Here is a 16,145-nt window from a genome sequence, read left to right as displayed (position 1 = left end):
GAGTTGAGAGAAGGGCTGCTTGTCCTCCAATCTCTTTTTCTTCTTAAAAATGGAACTAGAACTTTTACTTTCGAATCGAATGAGCTCCTCTAAAAGTTTTAATGATATTTCTAGCTATTACAGAGCGGTGCTGCCTATGATACTGCTTACATGCTCTTTTAAAAACCTGGACGCATTAGAACCTTCACATTAATGAATAGTATGGTGCATGGTGATTTTAAATTGCTTCAATACAACGTGTGTCCAGGAGAAAAGGAGTGTAGATACGTTGTTCCCATCAAACCGTTGATTAGTAGCTTTCTCGTTAATTATATAGAGGAACATCACAAGCTTTTGAAGAAGGCTGCAAAAGGAACGAATATAGAAGGAAGACGCTACTGCATGTAAATAATTTTTTGAAAAACATTCTGAGAAAAGTTGAAAAAGATTATTATAACGATAAGTTTAAGAGGATAATTACGGAGGTGAAAAAAAAGAAAGGTTGCCAAATACAATTTGCTCGAGTCAGATATGAGACCATTTTATCGATATTGCCGAAAAAGTAACTGCGAATAATAGTAGCTATGCAATAGGAAACAAATTTGAGAGATATCTACCATAAGAGACCGACGTCTCGCTATGTCTAAAACAAATCACCATGACGGAGTTAAAGCAACTGCTTGCATCGTTTAGTAATTCTGCAGCCGGTATTTATCTTGTTCCGTTAAAAGCTGTTAAGTTTGTTTTGTATTTCGATTCGGTCAGATTATATATTTTTGATTAATCAGTGCTTTCAGAAAGGTGTTTCCGGATTGTCTTAAGCGGGCAAAGATTACTCTTTTACTTAAAAGTGGTGATTGGTCCACCCCTGGCAATTACAGATCAATTTAATTAATAACAGAGTTTTCTAGGATTATTGAAGAAGTTTTCTGTAGGAGACTGTCAAGTGTTTTGGACACCCGAAATTTTTTCGATGAAAACCAATTTGGATTTCGTAAAAATATATGTCAACAGAACAGGCGATTAGGTTTTTCACAAGAAGAATAAATAATTCGTTAAATAGTAAGTATTTGACTGCGTTAACCACAGAATATTGCTCCAGAAGTTGGCCAATACTGGTGTTCGCGGCAAGGCTTTGATATTTATTCAATCTTTTCTCAGTTATAGAATTCAGCGTGTGGCCACTAATGGTGAAATATAAGGATTTAGAAACATGGAGTCCCACAAGGATCTTCCCTCGACCAGTTATTTTTCCTTGTATATATTAAAACCTTACGTAGTGCTGTTGATGGTCTAGGTTTTGTTGTTGTTGTTTCAATAAAGTTGTCTTTCTCTCCCTAAAAAAAGAGACACAGACATGATTGTAGATTTTGTTCACCTTTATGAGCAGCTTGTTTTATTATTTCAGCACCAAAATCGCGAGGTCTATGTGTAGTTTAAAAAAAAAAAAAAATCCAGTCTTTTGTGTGGCAAAACCGGAACCAGCTTCATTATGAACCTCGGTGGCTTTGTTCCATGGTTTGAGTGGTTGCGATGCGACCAGTTTTTTTTCTCCATGGGAAAAAAACATTTCTGGGCATAAGCGTAAATAGAGATTATTGAAGGCTAATTTAGCAAAGAGAATTGAAACAGCTTGGTTTGAAAAAGAAATGACACAGATGTACAGGAAGTTGGTTGTTGCAACATACAGTAAGAAGTCTGGTGACTTTAAGTCGCTCAATTATCTTCGGATCCACGTTTTCCACAGGAAGGAATACATAAGAATACGCGATTCCACCAACCGAGAACACTTTTCAGTTCCACACAAATCGTATTCTGTACCAACTCCATGCCCTGCTTCAGGCTCTGGAAACCTTTCCAATTATCCACAGCGCCTTCAACTTTGGATGGATATTCAGCGAAACCCAAAGGGTCATACCATTGACTAATTCCTTTGCCCACTGTACACTTTCAATATAGAAAATCTCGCCACACTACACTTGTACAAATGGTTGTAAGTCTCACTGTGGCTGTGAAAGAGTAAAGAAAACTATAGTTTTTGGTGTAGTTGTGGCTGTGCATGTTACTCAGATTCTGATAACTATTTTTGAAGTATGTATTTACCAATATCTTTGTTTTATAATGTATACTGGATATTATAGGGCTTTTCACAGGATGCCTCTTTTTTAATATCTGTACCAAACTTAAGTTGCACAGTATTTGTTTTTTTTTTTAGCAAAGGCTCTACTAACTAAGTTTTCGCTATCTGCTTCTCTTGAATTTCATAAACGATTTACAAAAAAAAACTATTAATACTTTATTCAATTCATCCAATAAAGATAATATTCAATCGAAAACGCTGATGACTACATATTTTTAAATCACCAACTTGCTTGCATTTTTGTTCAGTTAGGTTGTCATAAGAGGCTAACAGTAAAGGAGCAATAATACTTTGGGGAGCAGACCCATTTTCTATCGCCACCATTTGAGTTTCAAAAACACCACATTATTCTGAACACAATTTTGCCATGAAACTCTCTTTGGAGCTTCAAAATAAATCTAGCCTCTTTGAGAACCTAACCCTTCTCTTATTCTAAAGGATGGGATATCAAATTCAGCGATATCACGTTACCCTTTGTAAAATGGTCACTCAATAAAGTTTTTGAAAATACAAAGGATCCCTATTCTTTAAGAATAGATCCTTTTTCTTATTTTAAATAAAACACAAATTCCTTAGTAACACTTATTCAAATAAAACACGAACACAATTGGTGCAATTCATTGAAAATTCATAATTGTTAACTAGAATAATTTTTCGTTTTCACATTTCCCTATAAATTAGGACAAGACAAGACATCATTTTCTGAATATGATTTGTGAATTCTTTACGATTGACTGTAGCGAACTGATACAGGATTCCAGGAAGGGGGAATGCAGGGGAAAGAATGTTTATGTACTTTTTTCATTAACTTTTTTTGCTTAAATAATTCGTATGTAAAACTGTCCAAAAGTAGACTGCAACCAAGTCAATGGGGTTCGTCCACTTCTCTGTTTCTTACGAGTCAGACAAACATTCCCGGCGAGGGGGGGGGGTTCAAAACCCCATCCCCCCCCCTCCCCTAGGAACGGCCTTGGATATATCAAAAGATTTTAATGGATAATGTCATTAGAAGGAGTTTAATGTATATTAGTTAAAATTTGCCCAATATAGTTAATACTACTTTAAGATGAATCCTCTTTTTTGCATTAAAATTGATTCAAGTTGCTTAATATATTTTCTCTTTCTTTCCCGGTATCTCTTAGCTGCAAGATTAGACCGTTCAGCAGGACTCAAATTAGTTTGGTCAGATGTACCCCTTTTGTTCAGCTTCCTTTTCTTTAAATCTGCCAAACAGGTTATTTCATCATCTTCAAGCGTTTCAGTCACTTTAGCCTTATAGGGTGGAATTTCTTCTCCCAATTTTTCAAATTCGTCCTTCAACTGCAGAAAGTATTCCTTTTGCTTGCGTCTATACTTTCTGGCGGCTTGTTTGTTTCGCTCTATCTTGATGGTTGGATTCTCTCTGTCACTTGATTTTCGCCTTGGTGTCATTTTTGTGCGACGGCTTTTACCTTAAAAAAGGACAACAAACAATAAGAAGAGGACACATGCTAGCCATGCTCGTAACAGATTTTTCTTATTATTATAAATGGGGGGGGGGAGGGGGAATGCAACTTTCCTGAGTGGAGTTTTCGACAATAGCGGTTCCAAAAGAATCACAAAGAGGCTAACCATGCAAAAAAGTAAATTTCCTTTTCGATAAAGGTGGGGAGCAGTAAGTTTCCTGTGTTTGATTTTCAACAATGGCAGTTCCAATGCTGTAATGACCATTTTGATCTGAGACCATTTTCAAGACGTTTCAATTTTATTTTAAATTCCCATCAATTTGTTTTCGCAACAATTTTTTGCTATTAGACAAATCAAAATAAGAGTTACCATTTCTGAATCAGAAACAAAGGAAAATTTTTTCAAACTGAACATTTTCTTAAAGCACGTTTTTGAATTTATGGTTAGTATGGGTGGTGATTCGTTTGTTCGTAGCAATCGTTGCAACCATGGTTTATTTTGTTCTGTGGAAGGATAAACAGAAAAGAGAAATTGAATTCACACCAGGATTTCTTAGTTCAACTGAAATTACTGATTCTACTGAGTGTAACGCGTTCCGAGTGCCATAGCCCGAACAAAGCTCGAACTCCCTGAGCTATATATTATGTATATATCATGGTTGCGGGAGTAGCTACAGCCTAGCAAATAATGAATTCTGGCTCATAGCAACCGAACATTCAAAAGCCAGTTTTACAAAAGAAAAACAAATATTGAATTAAGAAGAAATGTCAGTTAAAGCTGATTTAGGATAGCGTTAGGTTTAGCAGTAAGTTGATTTCGGCTAATCATAGTAGTTAAAGTTTTGTTGCAAAAACAAATTTATGGGAATTTCGAAAACCGTCAGAACCCCTCTGAAATTGCTGTCGAATCTCGAAAGGAAAGTTCCATTATCTAAATTACAATTGTATACCCCCCCCCCTATAAAAGACTTACAATCTTCCAGAGTGAACAACAAGGAGAACCATTTATGGGTTTAAGAAATTAGCTGATGTTTTTTTTCCCCGTTTTTTTTCACTCAGGGATGGTCTTACCAAATCAGTGATCGCAGAAAGCTGAGAGGGCCCATTTCAAGGGAAATTGCCGTATCAAGGCCCTTGTTTAACTTACAAATGGTAATATTCGAATAACTACAGTTTCTGACAAAAGTGTATCTTTAAACACAAGTTGAGACACTAGAAGCTTCTTTTAATTGACAAAATACGAGTATAAATTTACAAAATAGATTAAAAAGGAGGTAAATTTTGGGGTGTCTTTCATTCATATGCACGTCAACGCAGAAGGATATAAAACAATACAATTTAACTCAAATGGTGTAAAGTTTTGAAATTGAACTTGCTTTTTCTTTTTATTGAGACACTGAGGCGGATCCCATAGCTGCTGTTTTTAAGCAACAGCGATCCGAATGCAACTTCAGATGATCTTTTCTTGAATATTTTTTGCCGCATTTGGGGCATTCAAATGGTTTTTCTTTTGTGTGAACACGATAGTGGCGCTTCAAAGTGTAATAATTACAAATTTTCATCCCACATATATAACATTCAAGAAGTTTCTTCCCGAAGTTTCTACTTTCGAACGACTGTATCCAAGTTTCTTCCCGGTACTTGCGAATGATTGTATCATCAGGTTGTGTCCCGAAAGGCCTTTCACCTTCGTGAATAAGACGTTTTGAGTTTTTTTGTGCTTGTAAAACGACATCATCGTCCCTCTGTGGGGATATAAGAACAGTGCAAGGTCGTTTCAATTCTCTCCTGTCACCCTGAAACTGCAGTCCATCCTTATAATCTAAAATGAAGATCATTTAGAATAAAAGTTGAAAAAGGTTGGATGTTGATTATACATAGGTGATCAATGAAATTCCTTCACAGAATTATAAAAGCATTGTTTCCGTGGTTAATTTGTTTTATTTACTAAATTAGATAACTATTTCAGGAAAATCGCTAATCAACGTGATTTGAAAAAAAAGGCTGAACAAACGAACTCCTTTTCAATTCAAACATGGTCGTATACTTTCAACATGGCCAAGTTTCATGCCATCTTTTATACTAAGAACATCTTATCATCCATATGTATGAGCTTTCAAAACTCCGGAAGTAAACACTGCGTCTTCCATGGCCAACAAAGAGTGGCTGTTTTCAAGCGAAAAGGATACTACCTATTCAATATGGTAGCACTTTAAGCTAGCTTCTGAACCAAGATTTGATTTTAAGTTAATGTTCGTTTTCAGAGGTTATTTTTTGGCTCTAGTGTGGTGAAGCTTTCTATATATATATGTAACTATATGTAACTATATATGTAACACTTTATGCTTTATACGTATTCTAATGTGAATATTTATTTTAGATACAGCCTTAGTTTTTGTTGGAAATCAATTTTTTTGTGACATCCTTTCGGAAACATTTTCAATCATTTTTTGAGCCATTTTTGGAAAGTAACAAAATTTAAAGCCAATTCAATTGTATCCTTATACTAACAGCTCATACCATCAGAAACCAAAACACAACTGGTCAACTAATATTTTGGAAACTCTACGCATTATTACAGACTTTACTACCAGTTCATCATAAAGTGAGATAAAATCAGAACTTAAATTAGGCCTATAAAATGTGATAAGTAGCCTCAAAAGCTTTATACTATTGATAGAATGTGAATATGCTTTGTGCTGGAAAAATATGTGAAAATTTAAAAACCAAAATTGTTATACGTAATTTATCCAAGGCATTTCTAACCCCGAAAAATAAACAGGTAAATCAACCACATCACCCAGATAAATTAAATTATTAACGGGCATTAAACTTAAACTCAAATAATTTATAAACATTTCAAATATAACTTTAAATCTAATTTAAGAAGAACCACTTATATAATGCTTAAGCCACTGGGGGTCAAGCTAAAACAAAAGATGCATATGAAAAGGTAAAAAGAGAATTTTCCAGTCTTAGAGATACAGAAAAAGAGAAACAAGGATAAATTTCAAAATTAATATCTTTGGAAAAAAAGGAGATGGTATATAATTGGCAATAAACATGACCCTAAGGAAACCCATTGAGGGTATATGCACAGAATGACCCAAAGATGGCAGCATGTAACTGTGTACATAATTATGTTGTTTTAAAAGTAAAATATTGAGAGTTGGGACAACTCTTCTTTAAATAGGGAGTATTGTGGTGAAGCTTTCTAATTGAGTCAATTTGGAATTTAGTAAAAATATCAAGACGCAAATACAAAAGTTTCGAAATACCACTTTTTATTAAGATAAAGGAACACGTCCTGGAATGTGTAAGCTTGGAGGGAACTTGCTCAATAACCAATTTCCTGGCTAAGCACGTCAATGAGTTGGATGGATGCGGTTGGTTTTTCAAACACTCTTTTACTGACACACTCTTTGACTTGCAGGGCGAACCTCTGCCCGTTTGTTATCTTATTACAAGTACCTTGGAATATTGTCGGATTATTGTAAGTGTCTAAGTATTTTATTATATATTATTGTAGATTTCTGATACTTGTGGTCTACTTGGGACAACCAGTCCCAGTAGAATAATATATGTATTATTATACCGTGTACTCGTCTATGTTAACTGAATAAAAGAATTGTATTATAGCCAACCTCTCTAAAATCTACATTTAGTCTGTCGAATATACCCAGCTGGTACATCTCATTAGTCAGGTCATAGTCTAAGGCACGCTACGAACGTTTTATTACCTTAGGGCCATAGTTTATCCCCCCTTTAAAGGGAGAATAAAGGCATCTACAACAACATCACTTAAATACCATAGAAACCAAGTTACCACACTAGCTTACTAAACACACTGTCTCCAAAACTTATTTTCTTTATTTAGCCGAAGAAACAAATAGATCGTCACTGAGTGAAAACTGAACTCCCGCATAAGGTTTTTTATATTGAACTTTATCATCTCGAATTTTCTGAGGAAAAGCATCCAGTATAAGCTTATCCCCAATTTTCTCTGGCACACTAAATACCTCATCTTAGGACAAACTTATCGGTGCCATATCTTGGCAATACAAATTTTCAAGTTTGGGGGACGTAGAAAACAATGAGCTTCAGAAGTATTTTTATTTGAAACCGAAATATTTAGTGTTTCATTTTCTGGACAGGATGACCAGGATAATTCCATCTCGCTTGCCCTCAAAAAGAATACACCACCTACTCCCTCTGCCACTGAAGTATCATTCGTTTTCTACCTTAGACTGGATGGCCAAACCATTTCTATGTCATAAAGCTCTCTTATAGAATGTCACGCCCACTCCCATTGTCATAGAAGTTACATATGTCTAAAATTCAGAATTTAAGGTGTAATGTGTCTCAATCTCTCGAAACTAATCCATAACAAAATTATTTTGAAGATTGACGACCTTTATGTTGCATGTGATGAGATATTACTCTTAGAAATCCCCCAACGAGTTTAACAAATAAAGGCTCCCATATGAGCTTTCTGTTCTCTCTTATAAGCCTCTCTACGGAACTCTTTTGCCTTCTCGTCTGCTTACCTATCTATTTGGAATAGGTTTTAATTTTGTACTAGACAATATGGAGGATGGCAGGTGGATATTTACGTATGTGGGGTCAAACAAATTATTTGATAGCACAAAGAATCACAAATCAATGGAAGGACTATTAAAATAAGATTTAAAAATCCACATAGTCCGGCTAATTCAATGAGGTGAATTTTCGTTGCATCTTGATAAATTTGGCTGAGTGCTTCTCCTCTATCGCCTTTATGCATTGAAATTACAGAAATTTAGTCCTAGTCATAGAAGTCATAAAAAGTTCGTAAACAAAACAAAAAATATGCTTCTAAGTGTGCTACGTACATTGTGGCTATTCCTATGGCTTATTCCATTTCTGATTAATAAATAAATAAATAAATAAAATTATCACTACAATTATTCGTGGTTTGTGTGTACTTTTAAAAAGTTCCCCAAACCGCAATTCAAAATATCCATTGGCTAAATTTATCATTAGATCTGAATTTAAAATATTTTATGTAATCAAACTGCTAACTAACCTGGTTCATTCATTGTCGCCTTCTTAAGTCGTTTCTTGTGATCTGGCACTCCAGAAACACTTCCCTGAAATAAAACAGGAAAATATATTCGCTTTTTTCTTTTCCATTTTAATGAAATTTTTATCACGCAAAATGGTACTTGAGCACTGTTAATGACATTGAATTTCAAATAACGTTGAATCGAAAATCTGCCCTCGTGATTTATTGTATGTGATGAAAATCTTCTCAAGTGATCTGTCACGTGATATGTAGCAGAATTTCAAGCTGTTTCTGTGTATTTTAGTTTTGCCCGTTCAAATTTCGATTCTTTTTTAATGAGCATTCACTCCTTCCGATAGCGGATAAAGTAGCTCAAGACTAGCTAGCAAAAGCTCAGATATTGAGCCTTGACGTAGATCGTTCTTAGTTGGCTAATTAGTTTTCTTTGTACAAACAAATACCTCATAAAAAATTAAATGAAACAAGGGATGGTAAAAGAAGAAAATCATTTTTTTTTAGTTTTTCATTCAGCAAAACAAGTTTAAAAACCAGTCTAAGCTCTAAAACTGTTTTAACTAATACAAACAATGAAGCTAGATTGAGAGGTAGAAAATTTGGGCAGAGCATTTATCGTGAAGTGGAGAGTTAGTTGAGATAAACCCATCTAGCCTTTACGGAAGTTGATTAGCCTGTCCTGGCAGGATATTATACAACCGAAAGAAAGATCATAAATGGTAGACACAAGACGTAAGGCTAATAAAGGAAAACATTGCGTACATTAGGAGTTAAGATGTCTAAAATACGATATAATTTCGTCAAATAATTTTCTTAATACCTTTTTTCCAGGCTTTCGGCACTCCCTTTTCCACAAGACACAGTTACTAGATTTGTAATATTAGAACACCCTTCCTATGTCCTGGCTATGGATAACTACTAGAATCCGCTTTAGCCCTGTAGATATTACGTCAAAGCTCAAAAACACAGAAGATAGGACAAGTCTAATATCGCAAGGGCAGCAAGACGGAATACAGCAACTATCGTGATATCACACCACTGCCTGTTTCAGGAAACATATTTGCGATGCTGCTGCTAAAATTCCCAAAAAGTTTACTACATGCTTTGCGCCACTCTTGCGCTTCATGCCAGGAAGATCAACAACTGAGCAGATACACACAGTCAGACAGATCGTTGAGAAGACACTGGAATACAACAAAAAAACGTATATACAGCAGCTTTCATCGACTTCCGTTCTGCCAGTGATATTGTAGACAGACGATCCCTGTCGCTAATCCTGGAAGCTGTGGGCCTACCTGCAAAGATAGCCAGCCTCTTTAAAGAACTTTATATCAACACCGGAGTACGGCAAGGATGCGCTGCTGCACCTGAGCTATTTAACTGCATCATCGACCATATTCTGAACAAGACACACCGTGTCAACCCTATCGCATCAGTTTTGCCGGGAAGACCCTTTCTGATATTGATTTTGCGGATGATGTAGCTGTCCTTAGTGAAAATATTGACCAATTACAGTCTGGACACTCCCCTCAACAGCCTCTACAGTAGGACTGCAAATTAATTGGAAGAAAACAAAGGTAATGCCCATAGATAAGACCGCTTCAACGTTACTCTTAATAGTTGAAATTAACGGCCAAGCTGTGGACTTGGTAAGACAGTTCACATATCTCAGATCAATTATATCCTTAAATGGCACACTTGACGCCGAAATTTGTACCAGATCAACCAAGGCAAACTCTGTATTTGGACGACTCCCAAGAGCAGTCTTCTTCAAATCACAAATTATTCGCCAAACCAAAGCTGGAATTTACAACGCCACAGTTAAAAGCATCATGCTATATTCTCCATCATCACGGATTTCAACCCTTCGGAAAATGACTGTCGACGTCCTAGAGGGAGATCGGACACCAGGTGGATTGATGAAATAGACCAATGACTCCTCAGCCGCAATATCAACCTTAAAAAACGAGGTCCCATCACTATCCCGGGACACGACCACCTAAATAAGACTGACGGTGCTGTCAACTAATTCCTTCAACACTGGCGACCCTGCTCAGCAAGAGCGTTAAGTCAAGCCAAGTAATGGATTAACCTTATTAAGACAGTGAAGATCTATGTTAATACACTGAACACTAAATCTCCGTGTGGCTAATAAGTTTCAATCCTGGGTTTGACCCAGAGGATAGTTTAAATATTGTTAATCTAATAAATATTTTAATATTATTACAAACTAAGGAAAACCCTTTTTGGAGGGGTTAAATTCATCAAAGCAGTAGGAAAAAGCAATTCTAGGTAGAAATTAAAATAAATATGAGCAACAAGAGCAGAGGAGATTTTATTATGCAACAAGTGGAAACACTAAGTACATTACAGGATTTTACTAGGAATCATACATATAAAGGTATTTAGAAGAGGGACCGGGGGTTATCATCTACATTCCATCAGAATAGGTGCCCTGTAAAAATGCACGTCCAACAGCGTTTTATAAAACCTCAAGGCTATAAACCACACTAAACACTATTGCAGCATGTTACAATACGCACCTGTTTTAAAATGGATAGCACTATTTATTCTCTGCAGTAAAATTTTATAAGTACAATTTAAAATGCCATTCTATTGGGGGACAAACCCTGGCTCAGGATAGAGGTTTCCCTCTATCCTGAATAGTTTTATAAATAGTTTTACATAAATACTCCAAAAATATATACTACCGATATAACAAATAAAAGTTGACTTACCCTGTCATTGGTGGAGTCATAGTTTTCAAAATCTTCCTCTAGTAGACTAGGTTCATCAGTGAATTCTTCAGTTGTACTTTCAATGCATTCATCCTTAATATACTGAAAAAAAAACTTTCTATCAATCATCAAATTAGCATGTACTTTATTTAACTTTTTGTTCAGATGATATACATAATTATGAAACACTGAGAAAATTAAAACTATCCAGCGTTGCAAAAAACAATTATTATAAAAGAGAAAAAAACAGAAGAAATAAAATAATAAACTATTATAAATTACCCAGCTGCAATCCTTTCAGATATAATGACTAGTTTTATAATAGCCTGTAGTCACTGTACTCCATCAGGTGAGGTTAAGTTGTATTTTAAGTTGAGGTTTAGTTGGTTAAGTTGTATAACAGTCACTAGTCACTGGAATACATCAGTTGAGGTTAAGTTGTATTTTAAGTTGTATAATAGCTGGTAGTCACTGGACTCCATCAGGTTAGACTAAGTTGTATTTTAAGTTGGTAAAGTTGTATAATAGCCTGCAGTTACTGGACTCTATCAGATGAGGTTAAGTAGTATTTTAGAACTGCATGCCTTAAAGGGGTTTAGAAACACCATGTTTGCCATTCCTCTAAAACAGACAGAAGCGCTTAATCGAACAGTTGAACAAGCTGTTACGAGTCAAACAAGTTAAATTGACCGATTAAGATGATAAAGTAATATACTTAGTTGAATTTGGCACATAAATACACAAGCCGAGGGTTGAAATAGATAAATGCATGGTCTTCTTGTCAAATACTGGAAAATGTTAAGACAGAAACTGTTGCCATCACATTCATTGGTATTCAAAAATTAAACGCTCAACAAATTAGGCGCCATATTTAGCCAAGGATTTTGATTCAAGTCGAAAAAAAAAAGAACTAAATAGTAATTGTGTATTTACTTTTTTAGGCTGGTGACATTTTTGAGAATTATAAGTAATGGAAAATTTCTCTTTTGTAATGAATCTTAATGTAGTCACTTAATCTTAATGCTCATTATTGGTACATTTTTCTTCTAGTTATTAAGAATTTCGAGAAATTTTCAAATACCTCCAAAAGATAACTGGAATAGCTCCATTACTGTTTTAAATTTTCTTCTGTATCATATAAAACATTACCAAATAAAACTGCTACAATGGTAAACTTCAAATAGCATTTCAGATGAATGATATTTTGAACAGTAAAGAAGTATGTGGTATACCACTCAATAGCAAAAAAAAAAATAATCGAGGATATTGAATTATTTTTTATCTAAGGAAAGTAAGTAAAGCAGGAAAGAAAGAAAAAAGAAAAAAAAATATTAGGAAGAATGACTAAAATATATAAACTAAAGAAAGAAAGTGAATTATAAAAATTACACTTAATCAAATAGACTTTTGAAAGACTAACACTAACTTACACCAGGGAAGTTAAAATTAGCGATATTGTCATCAGAGAGCATTGAAGTACCAGCTTCTTCACTATAATCTTGGAGGTTGTTAACGAAATTACTTATAGGTCCAGTTGTTTCTTCACAAGGATCTGAGATCACCTCACTTTTAACAACCTGAAAGAGAGACATATTCAAGTTTTCTTTTTACTCCAGCTTCCAAATGACTAATTCAGAGGACAATTTTAACTCGTTCCATTGCAACTAACCCACCGTACAACTGAATCCTTGTAAATGAGCCCTCGTGCAACTGAACCACCGTGCAACTCAGCTTCGTTTAACTTTAACACAAATGTAACTGAACCCCTGTGCAACTGAACCATATTCAACTGAACCCTCACACAACTGAACCTTCGTACAACCTCAGCCCCATGCCACTGAAACCAATTTAACTGAGCCCCCGTACTCACTTTTGAAGTATTCTACAAAAATGAGGCAATATCATAGGGTAAAAACAAAGTTACTTAGTTATAATTATTTAGCCTACTTTTAAAGTCATGAAATAAGTGTCTGTCAAGATCATTCATAAAAGAGCTCTGTTTTATTGCCACAAAAAAAAAGAAGTCACAAACCATTAAAGCATGATTTATTTCTCCTTTTTTATGTCTGTTAATGGGGTTCCCTGGGCCCTTTCCCTGTTTATATACTGTAGTGGTTTTTTTATCCCTTTGTTTGTTATTTTCGCTTTGTGATACTTTATCCACCGCAGTTCGTTAGCGTTTGGTTTGAAAAAGGTTAATTAAGCTATCTGTTTTGACGGGTGGAAACGCTATTTTCTTTGTGTGTTAATCTTTTAACATGAATCTTTTTAGACGAATCAGATAGTAATAGGGCTCACGAGCTCAGACCGATTTTAGGACTTGCGTTTTGATTTCTGGTTCCTGCGACAAAGGTTCCCAAGCATACTATAAAATTGCTAAGCAGATGAGCGAAAAAATTAGTATTTCATAACAAAGTCGTTACGATTTTTGGAAAATTTTAAAACCTCAAAAATCCTTTTTCTCCCTGAGCTGGTTGTCTTCGTCAAAGTCTCCTGGTTTCAGTCTTCTCACGATGAAAGTTAAATATGAATCGGAGAAAAATAACTTTCGGTCCATTTCGGGGTGTCAAGAACCAAACCAGCCGTAATTAACTTAAAACTTTTTAATTAATATATTAAGTGTGCTTTCTTTAAATTAATGAAAAACATTCCCAGAAAAAAAGTTTTCAAAGAAAATTAAAAAGCCATATTAAATTTAACACCAGCAGAAATACATTCTTACAATAAGGCAAACTCAAAATGAATAGAAAACACTAATAAAGAATAAATGAAATTAAAATAAACGATCATAGCACGGGGATTTTGGGGGAAACAGAAAAAATGGGGCTACAAGAAAAAAAACCCTGTTGTTTGTATTTATGATAAAGTGTTTGTTTGGTATTATTGCAAACTGTGAGCTTTTCAATAAGGACTTAGGTAAGGATTTGCCAAAGGGCAAATACAAACATTGATTTTACAGCCGGTTTCCAAAGCTCTTTCAGTTTGACTTTTGAAGTTGCATCAAAGGATTTTATTTGTTTTATTCCACATTAAATCAATCAAGAATTGAAACCCCCGTGTTTTAGATTCTGAAACAAACATTGTAGGATTTTTAAAACGATGAACCATAAAAATTTTATAGTCCCTTTCTGTTTCTGGCTTTACAGCCATTCATATTTCTGAGAGTTTTGACCATTGCTGGCAGATTTTGAACGAAAAATTAAAACAGAACTTCTGAAAAACAAACCAAAATTAAGCCAGCCAACGCTTAGCACCAAATCGAACTAAATTTTAATCTTTCAATCGAACAAGTCCCTTCTGAAGTCCATAAAACCAATTCTTCCATACAAAATGGTAGGTGGAAAAAAAATTATACTTGCAACCATAGGGGCTAGGACATTTTACTGAGACAACAATAGAGTTCCGCCTCTGATAATGCGTTCCTTACAAACAAATTAATTTGAATGAAAGTTCCAAAACACTTATGCCCTCAGGGCATAACTTACAATCCTAGCCCCCATGATCTGGGGGGGGGGGCGCGGGGAGAGGGGTTGAGTCATCCTCTGAGGCATTGTTATATGATCTTTGGATTATTTTGAACAGAATGGCTATATCAAAATTGTGATTGGATGCACTTGGGGAAAAGAAGGGGGGAAGTCTGGGTACCCTCTGATCACTTTGACTCAAAAAGGGAACTAGAACTCTCAATTTCCATTGTTTCCTCCAAAGTTTATACGACCAACCCTTATATAAAACATTATATGTCCCTGGGCCATAAATTATAATACTCGCCCCTGGACTCTGAAGGATGGTGCTGACCCTGAAGTTTTGTTATCTGGTCTTTGGACTATTTTGAACAAAATGGCTGTATCCAAATTTTGATTGGATTCATTAGGGGCAAAGAGGGCGGGGAGGGGGGGGGGTAGTTGCCCTCCGATCACTTTTTACTCTTGATAGGGGACTTGTCCCAGTTAAACATAAGATCGGGGCTACAATTAGTGATAAGGAAAGAGTTAAAGAGTGATGGGCAGAACATTTTGAGAATATGCTAAAACCGAGATAGAGTTGCTAAAAAAAGAAAAACATATAGAGGAAACTAAAAAAGTTAGTGATACCTTGGATGTGAAGGAAGTTTTATTTTGTGATGAAAAATTAGCCGACAGTACTGAAAGGATTAAAAAATAATAAGGGTCTAGGTGCTGATAGTGAGGTAAATGAGTTTCTTAAATATGGTGGTTTTAGGGTTAGAAATAAGTTACTGAAGATTATGAATATGATTTTTGAAAAAGGGGAAGTACCAAGTGATTTTAGGAAAACCTTAATTAAACCATTCTATAAGAAAGGTGATAAGAGTGAGTGTGGGAATTATCGAGGCATTAGTCTGGTCTCTGTAGGTAGCAAATTACTTCGTAATATGATACTTTTTAGACTGAAAGATGCTGAAGACAAAGTTTTGAGAGAAGAACAGTGCAGTTTTAGAAAAGGTAGAGGATGTGTCGACCAAACTGTCACTCTTAGGCTATTACTTGAGAGGTACCTAAGTTATCAAACACCTTTGGTCCTCAGTTTTAAAGACTACGAGCAATCTTTTGATTCAGCTGACAGAAGAGTTTTTTCGAAAGCCTTCTCCTTGTATGGTTTACCAGACAAAATATTAAAATGACTAGTGCTACTTAAGAAAATAACACTGCTGCGGTTAAGGTAGGAAATGAGGTTAGCAGCTGGTTTCGTATAAATCAGGGGTTGGACAGGGTTGTGTTCTATCCCTCTTTATATGGATCATTTTTATGCATTTTGTCTTAAGA

The 16,145-nt window shown here is 35.3% G+C and overlaps 1 protein-coding gene across 2 annotated transcripts in view; it reads right to left on the bottom strand.

Annotated features, from left to right (window-relative positions):
• Nucleotides 1–2,262: 2,262 nt before the first annotated feature.
• The window catches only part of LOC148955737 (uncharacterized), a 58,593-nt gene continuing 44,710 nt past the window's right edge, over nucleotides 2,263–16,145 (bottom strand). Inside the window, exons 4-7 of one of the 2 annotated variants that reach the window (XM_089103995.1) lie at nucleotides 12,792–12,938; nucleotides 11,362–11,463; nucleotides 8,630–8,693; nucleotides 2,263–3,570 (exon numbers count right to left, since the gene is read on the bottom strand). In XM_089103995.1, coding sequence (XP_088960121.1) covers nucleotides 3,176–3,570; nucleotides 8,630–8,693; nucleotides 11,362–11,463; nucleotides 12,792–12,938 — 708 coding nt within the window. In that variant the 3' untranslated portion in view covers nucleotides 2,263–3,175. Of the gene's footprint in view, nucleotides 3,571–4,593; nucleotides 5,387–8,629; nucleotides 8,694–11,361; nucleotides 11,464–12,791; nucleotides 12,939–16,145 lie in introns of those variants that run through there. The other variant, XM_089103986.1, reaches the window with a different exon arrangement.

Source organism: Artemia sp. Qi Xiang Cuo, chromosome 2 (assembly GCF_049724085.1).
Source record: "Artemia sp. Qi Xiang Cuo chromosome 2, ASM4972408v1, whole genome shotgun sequence".
Taxonomy (NCBI): domain Eukaryota; kingdom Metazoa; phylum Arthropoda; class Branchiopoda; order Anostraca; family Artemiidae; genus Artemia; species Artemia sp. Qi Xiang Cuo.
This window is presented reverse-complemented; position numbering and strand designations above follow the sequence as displayed.